This window comes from Mizuhopecten yessoensis, unplaced genomic scaffold (genome assembly GCF_002113885.1).
Source record: "Mizuhopecten yessoensis strain PY_sf001 unplaced genomic scaffold, ASM211388v2 scaffold11147, whole genome shotgun sequence".
Lineage (NCBI taxonomy): Eukaryota > Metazoa > Mollusca > Bivalvia > Pectinida > Pectinidae > Mizuhopecten > Mizuhopecten yessoensis.
In genome coordinates, this window is record NW_018408903.1 from 619,453 (window position 1) to 637,601 (window position 18,149).

Sequence of the window (18,149 nt, forward strand, 5' to 3'; positions counted from 1 at the left end):
CATTTTCCGCTATTCTCCGAAACGCGGGAAAGTAATATGTCTACAACTACATAAACTATGATAAGTCATTTGGTCCTAACTAGGCCGTGGGAGTTGGTTGTGATTTACTTTTATATAGAAAACAAGGACATCCTTGTCGTTGTACATCACAATTCACCAAGTGAAGTGAACAACAGTTCGCCAGCCCAAAGAGTGCAAGGACTACAGGTAACTATTACAGCTTCATAACCCACCTGCGAATGACCAACTTGAAAGTCCCGTGAAACAGAAGGGGAATGAAACTTCTAAAATGTATCAATAAAGGAGCTGGAGATAGATGTTATGACAGGGTCGCCATGGAGATATCTTCTGTTGTTCTGAAATGTATCAATAAAGGAGCTGGAGATAAATATTATGACAGGGTCGCCATGGAAATATCTCCTGTTGTTCTGAAATGTATCAATAAAGGAGCTGGAGATAAATATTATGACAGGGTCGCCATGGAGATATCTCCTGTTGTTCTGAAATGTATCATCAATAAAGGAGCTGGAGATAGATATTATGACAGGGTCGCCATGGAGATTTCTCCTGTTGTTCTTGTCTAGCCTTACGTTTATCTCTCTATTTATAAACATTTTCTTCAGATTGATAAGTATGAATAATGAGAAGATTTTTTTTACACAACCAATACAATTTTCCATGTGACGTTTCGATGACTAGTACGATAGATACACTGTCACCTTCATCAGACAAATGACCGGTAAAGCGCATGCACACAAAGGTGTAAAATGTGTACGAGTTGTCCACAAATTCGATGTCGATTTTGGCTAGATCCGTTTACGTTTATCTCTTTTGAGTTAGAATAACAGATTAGTTAACAATTTCATATTCTCTTGTTTTCCGTTTATGATCTGAAGAATGTTAAAGACATAACACATACCTTATTTACTACAGGGTAGAATGGGTAATATATACTACAATGTCAGTACAGAGGAGAAGTCGGATATATAGGAGAAACAGGAGGCACCTCAGTAAAAAATGGAACGAGATATTACTTTGGAACTACACCCAAAACAACAGTGCAGGCGAAAGCGAGCTCGCCACAGTCGTTTTTGGAGCTTATCATATGCCGCAGCGTCCGGCGTCCGTCGTCCGTCAACTTTTTCCTTTAAAACGCTACTAGTCCTGAACGGCTCAGAGGATTTTGACAAAATTTGGTTTGGTGCATCATTGGCCAAAGGGTTCTCAGTTTTTTGTATAAACGGAGGATATGGTCCCCCTGGGGGCAGAGGGGCGGGGCCAAATTGGGGGGAAATAAGTAAATCTTTAAAAATCTTCTTCTTCTCAACCAATCGAAGGATTTTGACCCAATTTGTCCTAGAGCAACTTTGGACAAAGGAGACTCAAGTTTGTATAAACGGAGGGTGTGGCCCCTCTGGGGGCGGAGGGGTGGGTCCCAATAGGGGAAATAAAGGATTTTTTTCCTCCTGCTATACAAGTGAAGGGATTTAAAGCAAATGCAGTCTGAAGCATGATTAGGAACAAAAGAATCAATTTTGTATAAACTGAGGTGTGTGGACCCCTTCTTTGGGGCAGATGAGTGGGGCCAATTAGAGGAAATAGAGGAAAACATTAAAGATCCTTCTCCTTCTGTACCGTTGAAGGGATTTTAATCTAACCAAACTTGTCCTAGAGAATCTTTGGGCAAAGGGAATTGAATATTTATAAATGAAAATATATTGACGCTGGTATATATGTCTAATTATCCTTTATACGATGTCGAGTGTTCTTGTTATTGGTGTTTTTAAGGAATATGAAGACTCATGTAGTCAGTATCTTTAAAACCAGTAGTTAAACATCTTCTTTCAACAGCAAGTCTTAATTATCTAGACGTATTGCCTATCTCTATTATTCATATATGGCCAATTTTGATTAATAACGCATGTACTACTTGTGGTCGCTGTCTATAAGAGTAGTCTTGCTGTGTCTGCTAAGTTCACAGGAAGGACAAGGCTTATACACAATCACACGTTTTATCGGTCACAATAAGACGACGGACTAATGAGACGATGGTATATGTATGTTGGAATATATGGATGAATGCAAAGGTAAACTTTGTGAATCGCTTTGGTACGATCTAGATTGTGATAAAGCGGTATATAAGAACCTGGATTTTTTCTTTTTGTTCATCTCCTTCTTCTTCATCATCATCTTCTTCTTCTTCTTCTTCTTATTCTTCTTGCTTTTAGCTCACCTGGTCCGAAGGACCAATGTGAGCTTATGCCATACCGTGGCGTCCGTCGTCCGTACGTCAACAACTTCTTTAAACGACTTCTTCTTCTTAACCACTGATTGGAAATGGTACAAATGGTGGGGCTGACCTCCCAGGGGGCTGAGAGGTGGGGCCAAAAGGGGGCAATTTGGATATATTGCTTAAAGCGACTTCTCTGGAACTAAGAGATGGATATCAACCATATTTGACTGGAAGCATCCCTAGGTGGACGTGATTCAAAATTGTATAAATGATGGGGCTGACCCCCAGAGGGTTGAAGGGCGGGGCAAAAAGGGAGCATCCCTAGGCGGTTGAGATTCAAAAATGTACAAATGGTGGGGCTGACCCCCAGGGGGCTGAGGGGCGGAAGCCAAAAAGGGTATTTGGCTATATTGCTTTAAGCGACTTTTTCTCTGAAACTACATGTAAGAGATGGATATCAACCATATTTGACTGGAACCATCCCTAGGTGGCGGGGATTCAAAATTGTACAAATGGTGGGGCTGACCCCCAGGGGGCTGAGGGCGGGGCCAAAAGGGGTCAATTTGGCTATATTGCTATAAACGATTTCTTCTGTAGAACTATGCCATGGATATTGATCATATTTGGTCGGAAGCATTCATGGGAGGCAGGGATTTTAAAATTGTACAAATTGACCTGACCCACCGGGCTAAGGGGTGGGGCCAAAAAAAGTGAATTACTTGGAAATGGTACAGATCCACACCATATAACCATTGTATACAATTGCTGAGTATAAAAAGAAAAACAACAATTAAATATGGCCGCCATGACCTATAACCTGATTTATTTTACCTTTTTTAAACAGACATATCTCCTTAACTATAAATGGTACTGTATTTATACTATACTATGTTGATAGAGTGTGGTCGGGGCTAATATGACCCATGCCATGTTATCATGAAAAAGGTCAAGTTTAAATTTTCGACATGGGGTCTAAGGTCACCTGTTTTAAAAACTCTTTCATTTTTCACCTTTTAAAAAAAAACCTCTTATTGCAGTCTATAGGGAATATTCACCCGTTATTTTTTCTGTAACATTTACCGTTAACGTCATATGACAGTCATTGTTGCCTTTGATCTTTTGAAAAGCCGACAATGGCTATCGCAGGTAGTTTTACTGATCAAACTTATCGGGAAGTTCATGCTTTCGAGGCTGTCACAAGGTTTTTTTCTAGGCACTCTTCTCTAAATATACCTAAAGTAACTTTCTCCAATTATAGAGAAGAGCCTGTTATCATTAATATCATTGTTTACATGTATGCTGTATGACAAAATACTGAAAAGTATGTCTCCTACTACAGAAATACATTTGAAATATAAAAATAACGGTAATTGAATATATTAATAAGACCATAATAATATTATTCTAAAAATAGCTGACGCCAAAAAAAGTACCTAATTTAAATAATTCTTTTGACAGCAATCAGATTTTTACATTCATGCAGTATTTTATCAATAAACATAAACAAGTATCCATAAATCGACTTGAAATGATTTACAAGATTAACAAAGAGATGATGTTAACCTAGAAAGATTTAATTCCGTGTTACATTTAAAGACTTTGTATCATAGTGTCCCATTCATGGTTATAACTATTGATTGGAACATAAAGAACAGATAAAAATCTGAATTGGCCCATCTATTGGTACGAGGCGAAGCCGAAGGCCAATGTAGCAGGGCGAGGACCAATAACTTGGCCAATACAGAAATAACTAATCAATAATGTCTTTATTAATTAACCTTGTGGCAATTAAGCAGAAAGACATGACTAACGCAGAATTAACAAAGAAAACAATTTGTTTATTTTTAAGCATCAATCATGTAAACAAAATAGACCTCGTCAGTCTGTCGCTCTGTGACGTTCGTATCGATAACTGGAATGTCACTCTCAGAAAATAAAATAGTGGCCGCAGAATTATTTGCTTATTTAATCATTACGTGTAAGTATACTGAGGATAAACAAGCAACGCTGATCACTTCAATAAAACTTATTGCCTATCAACCTGGCACACTCACTGACTGTCCAACTGCAAAAGTCGTGTCCAATATGAAGTAGAATCTATAACAGTCCACTGATTCTTCTCTCTCCGGAAAGAAATAAAAGCCATTGACTCCAATTTCATTTCGGTCATTGTTGTTGAGACAATTCCTCATCTTTCGTGTTCATTTTTCTGTCATGTGTTCGTCTGCCTCCCGTTTGATGCCATTTTTTCTTCGGTACCCGAACGTTAGACTAGATTTTTTAAACGCGTCTTGAGGATGACGTAGATAATTTCTGAATGTCGGGATACGTTCGTTTCGCGCCAAATCGTGTATTGGCCGTGCTTTTTCTGTATTTGCCGATTTTTTCTCTGTATTGGCCGACTTTGGGATGTGCATCGCCCGGGGCTGATTTGTCTGTATTACGACACTATCAGGCTAGTCAATTAAGAAAGGGCGATATTTTCATTTTATAAGTATTTTTTATTGATAAGTTGCTATCTTATCACAGAAAAATGTTACTATATAATGCGTTTTTTACATGTAACAAGAGGCCAAATGGGCCTGCATCGCTCATCTGGCATACATCTCACATTTGTAACCTTAAAAGTGATCTTAAATAAAGCTAAGGCAAAATATCAGTATTTATGATTAAAAGTGAAATACATTTGATACATAAAAATAACGGTAATTGAATATATCAATAAGACCATAATAATATTATTCTAAAAATAGCTGACGCCAAAATAAGTAACTAATTTAAATAATTCTTTTGACAGCAATCAAATTTTTAAATTCATGCAGTATTTTATCAATAAACATAAACAAGTATCCATAAATCGACTTGAAATGATTTACAAGATTAACAAAGAGATGATGTTAACCTAGAAAGATTTAATTCCGTGTTACATTTAAAGACTTTTATCATAGTGTCCCATTCATGGTTATAACTATTGATTGGAACATAAAGAACAGACAGAAATCTGAAAGAATCTTAGATCAAGTGCCACTGTTTCTATAAACATGATTACAGAAGTTTGAAGACGGTATATGGTGTCGATAATAATTTAAAAGAAATTCTTTGTACAGTTTTGTTTTCGATTCCATCGGTATTCTGTTTATGGGAGAGACTGTTCAATGACATCCATTGAATAAATCACGTGACAATGATATAATGACGTCAGTTGTCAAGTAAGACTGTATAAACACAAGCGAGCCATTCAGGCGGACATTGATCAGCGTACCGACTTGTAGATTCGTAGTATATCAGCAGCAACGCTAACATCTCAAGTGATTTTCATATCATTAACATTCGAAAAGGTAAGTTGTTTTATATTTTGTAAATTTACGGTAAGATTTCAATTATATTGTCACATATAGGTCACTTCTATGTGTGCATCTTGTTAATTTCTTTACCAAAACAATCCGACGGAGAACAAAGTTAAGGGGTTTTTTGGTTATTTTAAAAATGTTTATATATTTATTGAACAAGCACTAACTATGAATTAGTTTCAATCAAGCAAGAACTCCGGCGAGTGATCTGTCTCATTCTGTCCGTTTTGCAGGAAACTATGTTTGGCTTAAATGTTAAGTTAATATTTGACGCCGCCGTCTCCAGAAAATCTAAACCTTACGTCGACTTAGCTCCCTCCCCATCATGTAGTATGTGTACTTGTTTTCTATTTTAGCGGTATTTTTGGTACCGTTTTGTAATCGTTTTACCAAACTAGAACGTTGTAAACACTACAACAAACAGAGATAATCTGCTCTTACTATAGCCGGTGATAATGTTATTTTATTAATATCTGTTATCATCTTATTACAGAAATGCTTTGTCAATGAATGTAGAATCTTCGTTTAAATATCTTTTTATTTTCGCCAGTAATGCTTGACGCCATTGTCGTCAGGAACGCTTAATCTTACGTCGGTTTAGCTCCTCCCTCATTATGTCTTATATATAGGATCGTACATGAGTTTCCATTTCATATGAGATTTATGAAACGAGTCTAAAAAAAATTCGGCGAGCAAAAATGAAAAATTTGTGACGAGTTTCATAAATTTCATATGAAATAAAAACGAGTGAAATATCCTTTTATTACATAATCAAGATTTGTGGCATTTGTTCGTATAAAACGGCAATTGTCATGCAAACTTGAAATATAAAAAGACGCGATTTTGACTCCAGTGTGTAAGTATGTGACGTCATGTTATGGTCTTAGGCGTGACGTCATAATTGAAACAATTGAAACTTACAACCAATCACAGTGCTGATATGTCATATTACATGGATTAATACGCAAAAAATATGACATGGGAATAATCACTGGGTAACACAGTACATTATGTGATAAATTTGTTTATCTTATGCTTTTTCTGTATTCTGTATTTTCATTTTTTGTAATCGTTTTACCAAATTATTATTACAAAAAAACAGAGATAATCTTCTCTCTCTATATTATAGTATTTTTGATTGGTTATTTCTTTATTGACCCAGTTATTGGTACGAGGCGAAGCCGAAGGCCAATGTAGCAGGGCGAGGACCAATAACTTGGCCAATACAGAAATAACCAATCAATAATGTCTTTATTAATTAACCTTGTGGCAATTAAGCAGAAAGACATGACTCACGCAGAATTAACAAAGAAAACAATTTGTTTATTTTTAAGCATCAGTCATGTAAACAAAATAGACCTCGTCAGGCTGTCGCTCTGTGACGTTCGTATCGATAACTGGAATGTCACTCTCAGAAAATAAAATAGTGGCCGTAGAATGATTAGCTTATTGAATCATTACGTGTAAGTATACTGAGGATAAACAAGCAACGCTGATCACTTCAATAAAACTTATTGCCTATCAACCTGGCACACTCACTGACTGTCCAACTGCAAAAGTCGTGTCCAATATGAAATAGAATCTATAACAGTCCACTGATTCTTCTCTCTCCGGAAAGAAATATAAACCATTGACTCCAATTTCATTCCAGTCATTGTTGTTGAGACAATTCCTCATCTTTCGTGTTCATTTTTCTGTCATGTGTTCGTCTGCCTCCCGTTTGATGCCCATTTTTGTCTTCGGTACCCGTACGTTAGACTAGGTTTTTTTAAACGCTTCTTGAGGATGACGTAGATAATTTCTGAATGTCGGGATGCGTTTGTTTCGTGCCAAATTTTGAATTGACCGTGCTTTTCTGTTTTTGCCAACCTTTTCTTATATTGGCCGACTGTCGAATGTGCATCGCCCGGGGCTGATTTGTCTGTAATGCGACAATATCGGGCTAGTCAGTTAAGAAAGGGCGATATTTTCATTTTACTAATATATTTTGAAAGATAAGTCGCTATCTTATCACAGAAAAATGTTGCTTTATAATGCGTTTTTTACATATAAAAACATAGAAGGTAAACTACAGTACAAACAATGAAATAAACACTACATCCTTAGATATTTATTGAATATGCTTTATTAGATATGCTGAAACAATTTGCATACAAATGAAAGTGAGCGTTACTAAATGATTGACACATATAAATATTTCAAAATGTCAAATGCCGCCATTGCATGGTTACTTGTCACATCACAATAAAGAAACGGTATAGATCGTGTTGTTACACTGGGTTCTAGCGAATATACATATATACCGACCGGCAAAATTAAGCATACATTTTATAGAAGGCATCAAATAATTTTATTTCTTTTGATTAAGTCAATTTAAAATCGTAAACGTAAAAAATAATTTTTGGAGATAGATTTTACACAGAATCAGGAACGCCGTCAACTTCCAAAAAGGCATACGGTCTCAAAGAACGGCGTAGGGGTCGTTTCAATTTTTCACGTGATTCGACGTCACAATAGTACTCAGTTAGAATACACTTGTGACCTCAATATTTGAGTGTCCGCCTCTGCCGAACAGCGTTTTCTCATGGACACACTAAACATCGTTTTGATTCTACGTTATTCATCGATTAAGGATCCTAACGTGGCGCCGTTTCACGTCGACGTCCCGCTCGGGGTTAGCTGACATGTCGTCGATAACACTCTAAAAGGCACTCAATTGTAAATCTTGTCCAATTCTTGCACGTGCTACATGACGTGTTGATGTAGCATCCTTATTCTTAATTCTGCTGTTCAGTATATCAACTATTGTATGGTATTGCCACTATATGATCCTACCAAATTCAGTTGGCATTCATGTAGTCTATGAATGCCATGTACCGATTGTTGACGTCGTCATTATAATGACGCTGTAATTATTAAGTTGGATACTACTGACCTTCCCTGGGCAATGGCTGTTCTAAAATTGACCAAGCATACACGATGCCTACACTTTTTGAACTAAAAACTGAATACTAATTAGTGTAATTAAATTTTCTATGAGATGAACAGATTCCGAAAACGGTAAATATAATAATTGAACTGCGTTCACTTGGCATTCATAGGAAATTTGAATGACGACTGGACAAAGGCAAATCCAACATGAAGTGCACTATATTGGCTTTAAATGCCAACTGAAAGCAGTTCAAAACGCTTAAATAAACATGCTCTAATACTACCAAACGAGACGAAAATGTCGCATCAGTGTTTTAAAAGATTCCTTTTATTTCAGAATCAACCTCAGTCATGGAGAATCTTACAATACAACTTGATAACCTTACAGTGGCCGTACGCAATGCTTCCCTGTTGAACTCTACGACGGCAGCTAACCAGTCTGAAATACCTGATGTTTACGAATCATCCTTGGTCGACCTCTACATTACGCCGATCTTTTCGTCAGTAGGCATGATAGGGAACAGTTTGACATTCATTGTGATGATACAGCTCTCGCAGGAATCGTCATTCTATCTCTATCTAGCTGTGCTGGCCCTGGCGGACTGCGGAGTGTCAATATTCGGTGGTTTCCTAGTTTGGTTGGACACGATCGGCCTGTTGCATCTTTTCGGGAGCACTGAACAGTCTTGGTGCTCTACTGTCTTTACATGCAACCTCATATTATCTCAATTTTCCTCCTGGATCACAGTAGCTGTGTGTGTTGATCGCTACATTGCTGTCTGTCATCCGTTTAAAGTAGCTTCATACTGCACCAGGAAAAGGGTCATCATCACTCTGACATGTATATTAGGAGCACTTGTGGCTCTTGATTTTCCTATGCTTTGTTTTGAATGGAATGCTGATTACACCTCTTGCACTTTTCCTCCGAAATCGATTGACTTTTGTTTGAATTATCTTATCCACACTGATCTGCCAACTTACACGATTGTGCCGATTATCCTATATTTAGCCTGTTGATTGTACGAAGTATCTCTGTTGCTGCTAAGCGCAGACGCAGCCTGTCAAACAGTAAGTTATCAGGCGTCATGAATATAAAGGCAGCCACTAGAAAAACAATAATATTGCTGATGGCAGTTGTGTTGACCTTTATCGTACTTTCGCTACCTCTAATATGTTTACAAGTCTATGTTATAGTGGTTGGAGATGATTTTGTGCGGACACAGCCGATTCTTTTCGGTGTGATCAACACACTTGCTGTGCTTAATCATGTTGCTAACTTCTTTCTGTATGGTCTGTCGGGGAAAGTATTCAGGGATCAATTCACAAAGTTGTTTCGCCGTTGTCGAAACGGATGATAGTCTGTCAGAAATGCTCTCTCTCTCTCTCTCTATCTCTCTCTCTTGCAGTTAATTATGTCATGTAGATTTATATGACTATGTGTATATAACTGTTTCAGTAAATCTAGATTGATTATTTTACATCTGCTGGAAGGTAACTTAGGGATTAACTTAAATTCAATCGGACAACATTAATGTTTGATAGTTTTCTTATTATTATAGTTCTTTCTCCAACTAAGATGTTTGAAATTTCATTTGGTCTTCAGTCAGACAAAATGGTGACCCTACTGAATGCTATTTCACATTTCTATGGATATATCATTGGAAATATTCTTACCTTTCACACGAGAGTTGTGTTTTTTATTCTTATAAACCTATGACATGAAAGTTGTGTTTCCTGATTCTTATAAACCTATGACATGAAAGTTATGTATTCTTGATTCTTATAAATCTATGACATTTGGGTTGTGTTTCGTGATTCCTATAAACCTATAGCATGATAATTGTGTTTCGTGATTCCTATAAACCTATGACGTTTGGGTTGTGTTTCGTGATTGCTATAAACCTATGACATTTGGGTTGTGTTTCGTTATTATCATAAATCTATGACATGAGAATTGTGTTTCTTGATTCCTATCTTGATTCCTATAAACCTAAGATATCAGGGTTGTGTTTCTTGATTCTTATAAAACTATGACATGAGAGTTTTGTTTCTTGATTCTTGTACACCTATGACATCAGAGTTGTGTTTCGTAATTCTTATGAACCTTATATCATCATTAATCTACAGTTAATATTTGTGCACATTACGTTCACGTGAAAAGGTGTAAAAATTTAATACCGTAAAAAATATTTTATTGCTGAACATCAAAACAATTTTCATATCAAAATGTAGCCGAAGGCGTCAAGAAAACAATTTTGAAAAGAGGGTAGCTATGCTAGGTTTAGAGAGATCTTCAGGCTGCACTATCACGACTTTGTCAAGCCCCGATATTTAACTAGAAATTTATTTTGACCTGACTTTATACCCGTCACACGTTATTATAGATTTGATGTATTTGAACTGTTGTAAATATGTGTATAAATATTTGTGTTGAGAGGGGGCAATGAATACAAGACAAGTTTTCAAGTAATTTAATATCTGTGAATTATTATATTGTGACATTGGTACTTTAATGCCAAAATTTCGCTGACGTTTTAAATGTATATATAAGGAATGGTTCAAGTAGAGTAACTTCGTTAAATATGTTTTTGTGACTTTTCTGCGTAATTACACATGCAGGGCAATTATGTATACAGCCACCTGAGGCTATTGGTACTGGTATAGAAAGTAAGGTAGTGGACTTGTTATGGTAGTAAAGTTGACGGGTTAGCTGGATCTTGATAGGAATAGGTATACGCCCATTAGCTCTTACATGTGTTGGGTTTTTAGTTTATATTACTCGCAAATTTGCATTTTTATCATTATGTAGTTATTAAATGTTAAGTATTATAATTTATATTGTAGTAGTCCAGAAGAGTAAATCTGAAAAAGAGAGACCGATGGCTAACATTTTGTTTTACGTTTCAACAAAAAAATACCAAAAGCTATCTCATTATGCATCACGTATTATTAAAACGGAAACATTTCGCCTGTTTGTAGACCGCCATGTATCAATATACAAACACCGGAAACAACCCATGTCACATATATGACGTTTTTGGCAGGAGAACAATATCTTTCGTATAGTAACAACTTCAATGTTATCGTTGCTTTTATATAGACACTTTAATGTAATTATAGTTTCTGTAGAAATATTTTGTGTACATATTGGTTTTGTAGATACAATTGTATGTATTAATTGTTAAAGTGAATACAATTTAGTGTGATTATTGGTTTTTGTACATACCATTTTTATGTAATAATTGTTTCTGTGGATAAATAAAATCTAAATGTTATTTTTACCTTGCCGTCATTAAATCTTTCCTCTCACATAATGTCGGCAACAGTTCACCATGTCTGCAAAATGGCTGGTTATTTCTATAGCAACGGCGATGTTATGAACTTAGAAAACCACCAGTTTATGCAAATTCCATAGCTATATCAAATTATTACCAAACAGTTTCGCGTTCGCGTCATGCTTTTAAATACAAATTTAATTTTCAACACCAAATAACACACCAATTATAGTAACAACATGTTAAGTAGGACTGTTTCAGTGGTAAACAAATCCCACAACTTTAACTTAAAATCAAATATGAAAAGGCAAAGCTTTAAAAGAGCGTAGCTTTTGTTGATCTCTGATATTTACTGATTCAGAATACAGCTTTCATAATGAGAGAAGATATTTATTTAAAGTCGGCTAGTCGAGGAATAACAATAAAACACAAGCTTTTGTGAGATTAAGACCGACATAAATAGGGGAGTCCTAGAACAAGTTTAATTGAAGCTGTCGGTATGTTACACGTTTGACTGTAAAAGAAGTAGCAATTCCGTTTCAAAATGTTCGCATAGCTAGAAGCGAGATCATGATTTTCATTTTACCCTCTCAAAAGTAATTTTCTCCTGTTAAGTAATTTTACTAAAGAGTTTTCCTCACCATTTTTTCGTTGAATGACCAGCAAACTAAACTACTAAGATATTTAAAGTTGTAAATATTAACTCAATAACTGAAATATTAGGGGTGGCCGAACTTGCCCCGGTGTCCCGTATGTAGATTTTTTGTATCATTGATATTTGGTAAAAATGTATTTACAATGTAATTTTTGCATCAATGACGACATTTTCTTCCAGTCAAAGCTAAAGTAAATATTTGTTCTTGTACATAGCTTACATGATGGAGCGGCTGGCGCAGTGGATAGTGCGCTCGTCTTCACCAAGATGGCCGGATTCAATCCAGGTCACCTGCCCTACCACGCGGGTCTTCTCCGAATAGTCCCGTTTCCTCCCATACTAAAAAATAAATCATCTGCGTGCTTTCGTCAGGGCACAAAAAGAACGATTGAGATAAGCTGGAGAAAAACTGTTTGGTAATTGCTTTAGAAACAAAGTGCATTTTACATATTTGACGATCTGTCTAAGTAAATTTATAGAGATGTAAGTTAAAAAAGAAAATTAAAAAAAGAAAACATTGTAATACTTTGATGTAACTGAAATTGTTTCTATATCGATATGTAGTCTCAATTACTGTTCCATCCTGAAACACCTGATTGAATTTCAAATTGTGTAACCGTCACCGAGGTTTGGCAGGTAATGATGACAGATTAAATTAATCAGTTCCTATCTGTAACTAGTTATAAATCGGCACGCGTTGTGAAAAAATATTACGTTGATGAAAAAGGGCGTTGCACTTGGGTTGGTTGTCTGAAAAATTATTGATGATTTCGTATAATGATGATGCATAAATAAATAATGTAAAGACTATAACCAGACTTTCAGAAATGTTAATTATTTAGTACATATTCTCAACGAATGGAATTCAAAAGCTGATGAAATTTCAAATGATGAAAAAAAATGTACACGTTCACCCAAGATCTTCCGAAAATATCCGCATTTTTACTTTTTGTGCCTGTGACAAAAACTAAAACAAGAGGCCCAATGGGCCTGAATCGCTCACCTTGTATTAATCTCACACTTGTAATCTTAAAACTGGACTACAATACAGCTAGAATATAGGTGTTTGATTCAAAAAACCTTTTAAAAGATTTCAACAGATTTGACCCCTGTGCCCATGAAAATGGGTGAAGATCACCTATTTGAACAAACTTGGTAACACTTCATCCCAGCGTGTAACTAGCCAAGTATCATCATCCTGGACCTTTTTTTGTTATTCAAAAGAAGTTGTTTAAATGTTTTCAACATATTCAATCCTTGTGACCTTGAATATAAGTCAAGTTCATTCATTTGAATAAACTTGATAGTTTTCATCCGAGCTTGTTACTGGCAAAATATCATCACCTTATACCTCTTGGTTATTCAGAAGAAGTTTTAATTGGGACAAACTCAGTACTCCTTTATTCCAGCATGCTACTGGCCAAATGTCATCATCATCATAGGCATTTTTGTTATTTAGAAGAAGTTGCATTACAGTTTTTTTTTTACATATTTGACCCCTGTGACCTTGAAAGTCGATCAAAGTCATTAATTTGAACAAACTTGGTAGCCCTTCATCCCAGCATGCTACAGGCCCAATATCATCATCATCCTATGCATTTTGGTTATTCAGAAGAAGTTGTTTGAAGATTTTACGACATTTGACCCCTGTGACCTTGAAAGTGGCTCAATGTCATTCACTGAATAAAATGGTAGCCCTTCATCACAGCATGCTACGGCCTATTATCAGTACCCTGTGCCTTTTGGTTATTGAGAAGAAGTTGTTTGAAGATTTTAACAGATTTGACCCCTGTGCCCTTGAAAGTGTGTCAAGGTCATTCATTTGAACAAAAATGGTAGCCCTTCATCACAGCATGCTACGGCCTATTATCAGTACCCTGTGCCTTTTGGTTATTGAGAAGAAGTTGTTTGAAGATTTTAACAGATTTGACCCCTGTGCCCTTGAAAGTGTGTCAAGGTCATTCATTTGAACAAACTTGGTAGCCCTTCATCACAGCATGCTACGGCCTATTATCAGTACCCTGTGCCTTTTGGTTATTGAGAAGAAGTTGTTTGAAGATTTTAAGACATTTGACCCCTGTTACCTTGGAAGTGGGTCAAGGTCATTCTTTTTAATAAACTTGGTAGCCAATCGTCTTAGCATACCACAGGCATGCTTCCAGTAAAATTTAGTTAAATTCCAATCCGTGGTTAAGAAGGAGAATTTGTTTGAAGAAATTGTTGACGGACAGACGACAGACGATGGACGACAGACAACGGAGGGACGACGGACAGGCAGAGGACGGACGGCACGGTATGGCATGAGCTCAACTTGCTCTTCGGTCCGGGGAGCTAACAAAATACATCTCCAGCAATCACGCAGACATACACAATTAGGGCAATATTAGGCAGGTGGCATAGGACTAGTAATAAGCGCCTTATAAGGCACCTCCAGCAAGTTCCTCAAATATTTTTTATTAATATTTATGTACTGTAAAGCGCTTTAGAGTGGCCTATTCTAGCTAGATAGGGTGCTATATCAAATGTTGTACACTTGTATACTTTTAAAACACAACAATCAAATCAATCGCTGAAATTTACAAACAGTTTATTAGAAAACTCTTGTATAGATATATATTTATATACATTTACAAAGTAGTCAAAGACGATGATATACAAATGTCTTTGAATTCAAAGCTTGATCATATGTATACCCTTCCTACCCTCTGCACTAAAATGTGAATACAATATTTTATCAAAACTTTTGCCGGCTATTAAACAAGTGTAAATCACTTAATGCGTATAAATCTTCAAAGTAACTAAAATAAATTTCCCTTAAAGTAAAAAATATTTAAATCAAACAAAAAACAATCAAATACAAATTCTGAAAAATATATATTGTTGTTATATCATGAAAAGAAATGGTCAAAATGTGTTAAATTTAGATACAGTGTAAAGCACAGGTCTAGATTTACAACTAAGTCTTTATGGAATGACAACTACAACCGAAGAAACATTGATACCAAAAAAGGGGTAATTTACCCAAATAAAGAAATGGAGGTAAAGCCAGGTGTGCTAGGAGGGTTACGTTTGGTTTGGTTTACTTTCTGCCTATTAATAGCAATAAATTAGGGTTATTTATATATGAGTCAGGTTTACAGTGGTGGAGGAAAAACTAAGTCCTCAGAGAAAAAGCACTCATCTGTAGCCAGTACTTGGATAATGCAACATGTGGGCCTCGAACTCGGGACCTAGTGTTGAAGAGCTCGTGATTGTAGAAAATGAAAACGCCATAATCACTCGGCCACTGTGGCTCCCAGGTGTACTGGGAACCACCCGGCCACTGTGGCCCCCAGGTGTACTGGGAACCACCCGGCCACTGTGCCCCCCAGGTGTACTGGGAACCCCCCGGCCACTGTGGCCCCCAGGTGTACTGGGAATCACCCGGACACTGTGGCCCCCAGGTGTACTGGGAATCACCCAGCCACTGTGCCCCCCAGGTGTACTGGGAATCACCCGGCCACTGTGGGCCCCAGGTGTACTGGGAACCACCCGGCCACTGTGGCTCCCAGGTGTACTGGGAACCACCCGGCCACTGTGACCCCCAGGTGTACTGGGAACCACCCGGCCACTGTGCCCCCAGGTGGACTGGGAATCACCCGGCCACTGTGGCCCCCAGGTGTACTGGGAGAGTAGGAGATCCTTTAACATATTTTACTTTCATCATGATTTCTAGTAATCCAAAAGAGAACAAGAGGCCCAAATGGGCCCGAGTCGCTCACCTGGTATTAATCTCAAACTTGTAATCTTAAAAGTGGACTAAAATACAGCTACAGGCAGAATATCAATGATTGATTCATAAGAACCTATCAAAAGATTTAAACATATATCATTGAAAGATTTTAAGACATTTGACCCCTTTGAGCTTGAAAGTGGGTCAAGGTCATTCATATGAACAAAGTTGGTAGCCCTTCATCCCAGCATGCTACAGGCCCAATATCAGTACCCGGAGCCGTTTGGTTATTGAGAAGTCGTTTGAAGATTTTAACACATTTGACCCCTGTAAGAATCAAGAAACATAAATCTTATGTAATAGGTTAATACATATCAGGGAACAAAACTCTCCTGTGAAAGATAAGAATGTTTCCATATTATAGTCAATGAAAATCAAATGGCAATCAGAAAGGTAACATGTGGTCATTATTCCGTCTGACCGAACACCAAATAATAAAACGATATTAAACACCATGATCGGGCTGGAGAAAGGACTATTCCTTCTTTTCGTATTGCAGAGTTATCTGCAGGTATTGATTGTTACGTCATTTGTTTGTGAGAGTAACGTCATAATTCTTTGAGAAAACGACGTAATTTTCTCACACAAACTAATGACGTAACTATCAATACCTGCTCACAAGAGCAGATAACAATACGAAAAGACGGAATAAAAATAATTAATCGTTACACTTTTAAAAAACATTTATATTGTTGTATATATTTGACAGATTTGGTTCAATTAAATGTGTAGATCACGAAATTATAATCCATTTGAATTGAATTTTCGAATTTTGAGTCAAGATCGCGATATTTTAAGCCCGCGTAAATAGCCCGCATTACGTATAACAACGGCATATAACCTTAATGATCTAGTCGTGTGTTTGAACATCCTATCAATAATTATATATATAAAGCCAATTTTGATGAATAACACATATCATACATGTTATAGCTGTCTATTAGAGTTGTCTTACCGTGTCTGCTTAGTTCACAGAAAGGACACGAAATATACAATATTACACTGACTATCGACCATCTATTAAAAGTGAGACGGCGGTCAATGTATAATTAGTCAAGTTATTATTTCCTTTTATTGGAATATATGGATGAATGCGAAAGTAATACGAATCTGATTTAACAAATTAAAGAAATGTATTTGATTCATTGGTTACAATTAAGGTTACGAACGTGTAATGTTTACAGTGGATCACGCAAACCAGCAGTACACAAAATCACACTATTACACATACAGAGATTATGATAAACATATTTTACTCTAAGAAATGCATAGTATGTTTTAATATTGCTCACACATCAGAATAACATGGACACTTTTAATAAAATTAAACACGTTTTCAACATCATCTTGTTTACATACATTGTTCAATCTCAGAGATCCTTAAATGGTTTTATGTTTTAAATTCAAATGATCGGCGATAATTTTGTTTTCTTTCAGATTCTCTCGTGACATTGGCTTTCGCATGTAATTTTACTGATCAAAATTATCGCAAAGTTCTTGCCTTCGAGGCTGTTATAAGTTAATTTCTAAGCACTCTTCTCTAAATATAGAGCAGAATCTGTCAACATCGCATCATTGTTTCATGTAAACCATTGATTTATTCGTACGCTGTATGACAAAACGCTGAAAAATGTGTATTAAACATACAAGTATGTCTCCTACTACAGAAATACATTTGATACATAAAAATAACGGTAATTGAATATATCAATAAGACCATAATAATATTATTCTAAAATTAGCTGACGCCAAAATAAGTAACTAATTTAAATAATTCTTTTGACAGCAATCAAATTTTAAAATTCATGCAGTATTTTATCAATGAACATAAACAAGTATCCATAAATCGACTTGAAATGATTTACAAGATTAACAAAGAGATGATGTTAACCTAGAAAGATTTAATTCCGTGTTATATCTAAAGACTTTTATC

At 36.3% G+C, this 18,149-nt stretch overlaps 1 protein-coding gene across 1 annotated transcript; it reads right to left on the minus strand.

Moving 5' to 3' along the window:
* Positions 1–15,621: 15,621 nt before the first annotated feature.
* On the minus strand, positions 15,622–16,134 carry LOC110466905 (sialidase-like). Its single transcript, XM_021523697.1, has one exon. The coding sequence runs from the start codon at positions 16,132–16,134 to the stop codon at positions 15,622–15,624; it is 513 nt and encodes a 170-aa protein (XP_021379372.1).
* Positions 16,135–18,149: the final 2,015 nt, after the last annotated feature.

Coding starts and splice junctions, on each gene's coding strand:
- LOC110466905 (XM_021523697.1), bottom strand. CDS start 16,134: ATGTTAAAGGATCTCCTACTCTCCCAGTACACCTGGGGGCCACAGTGG.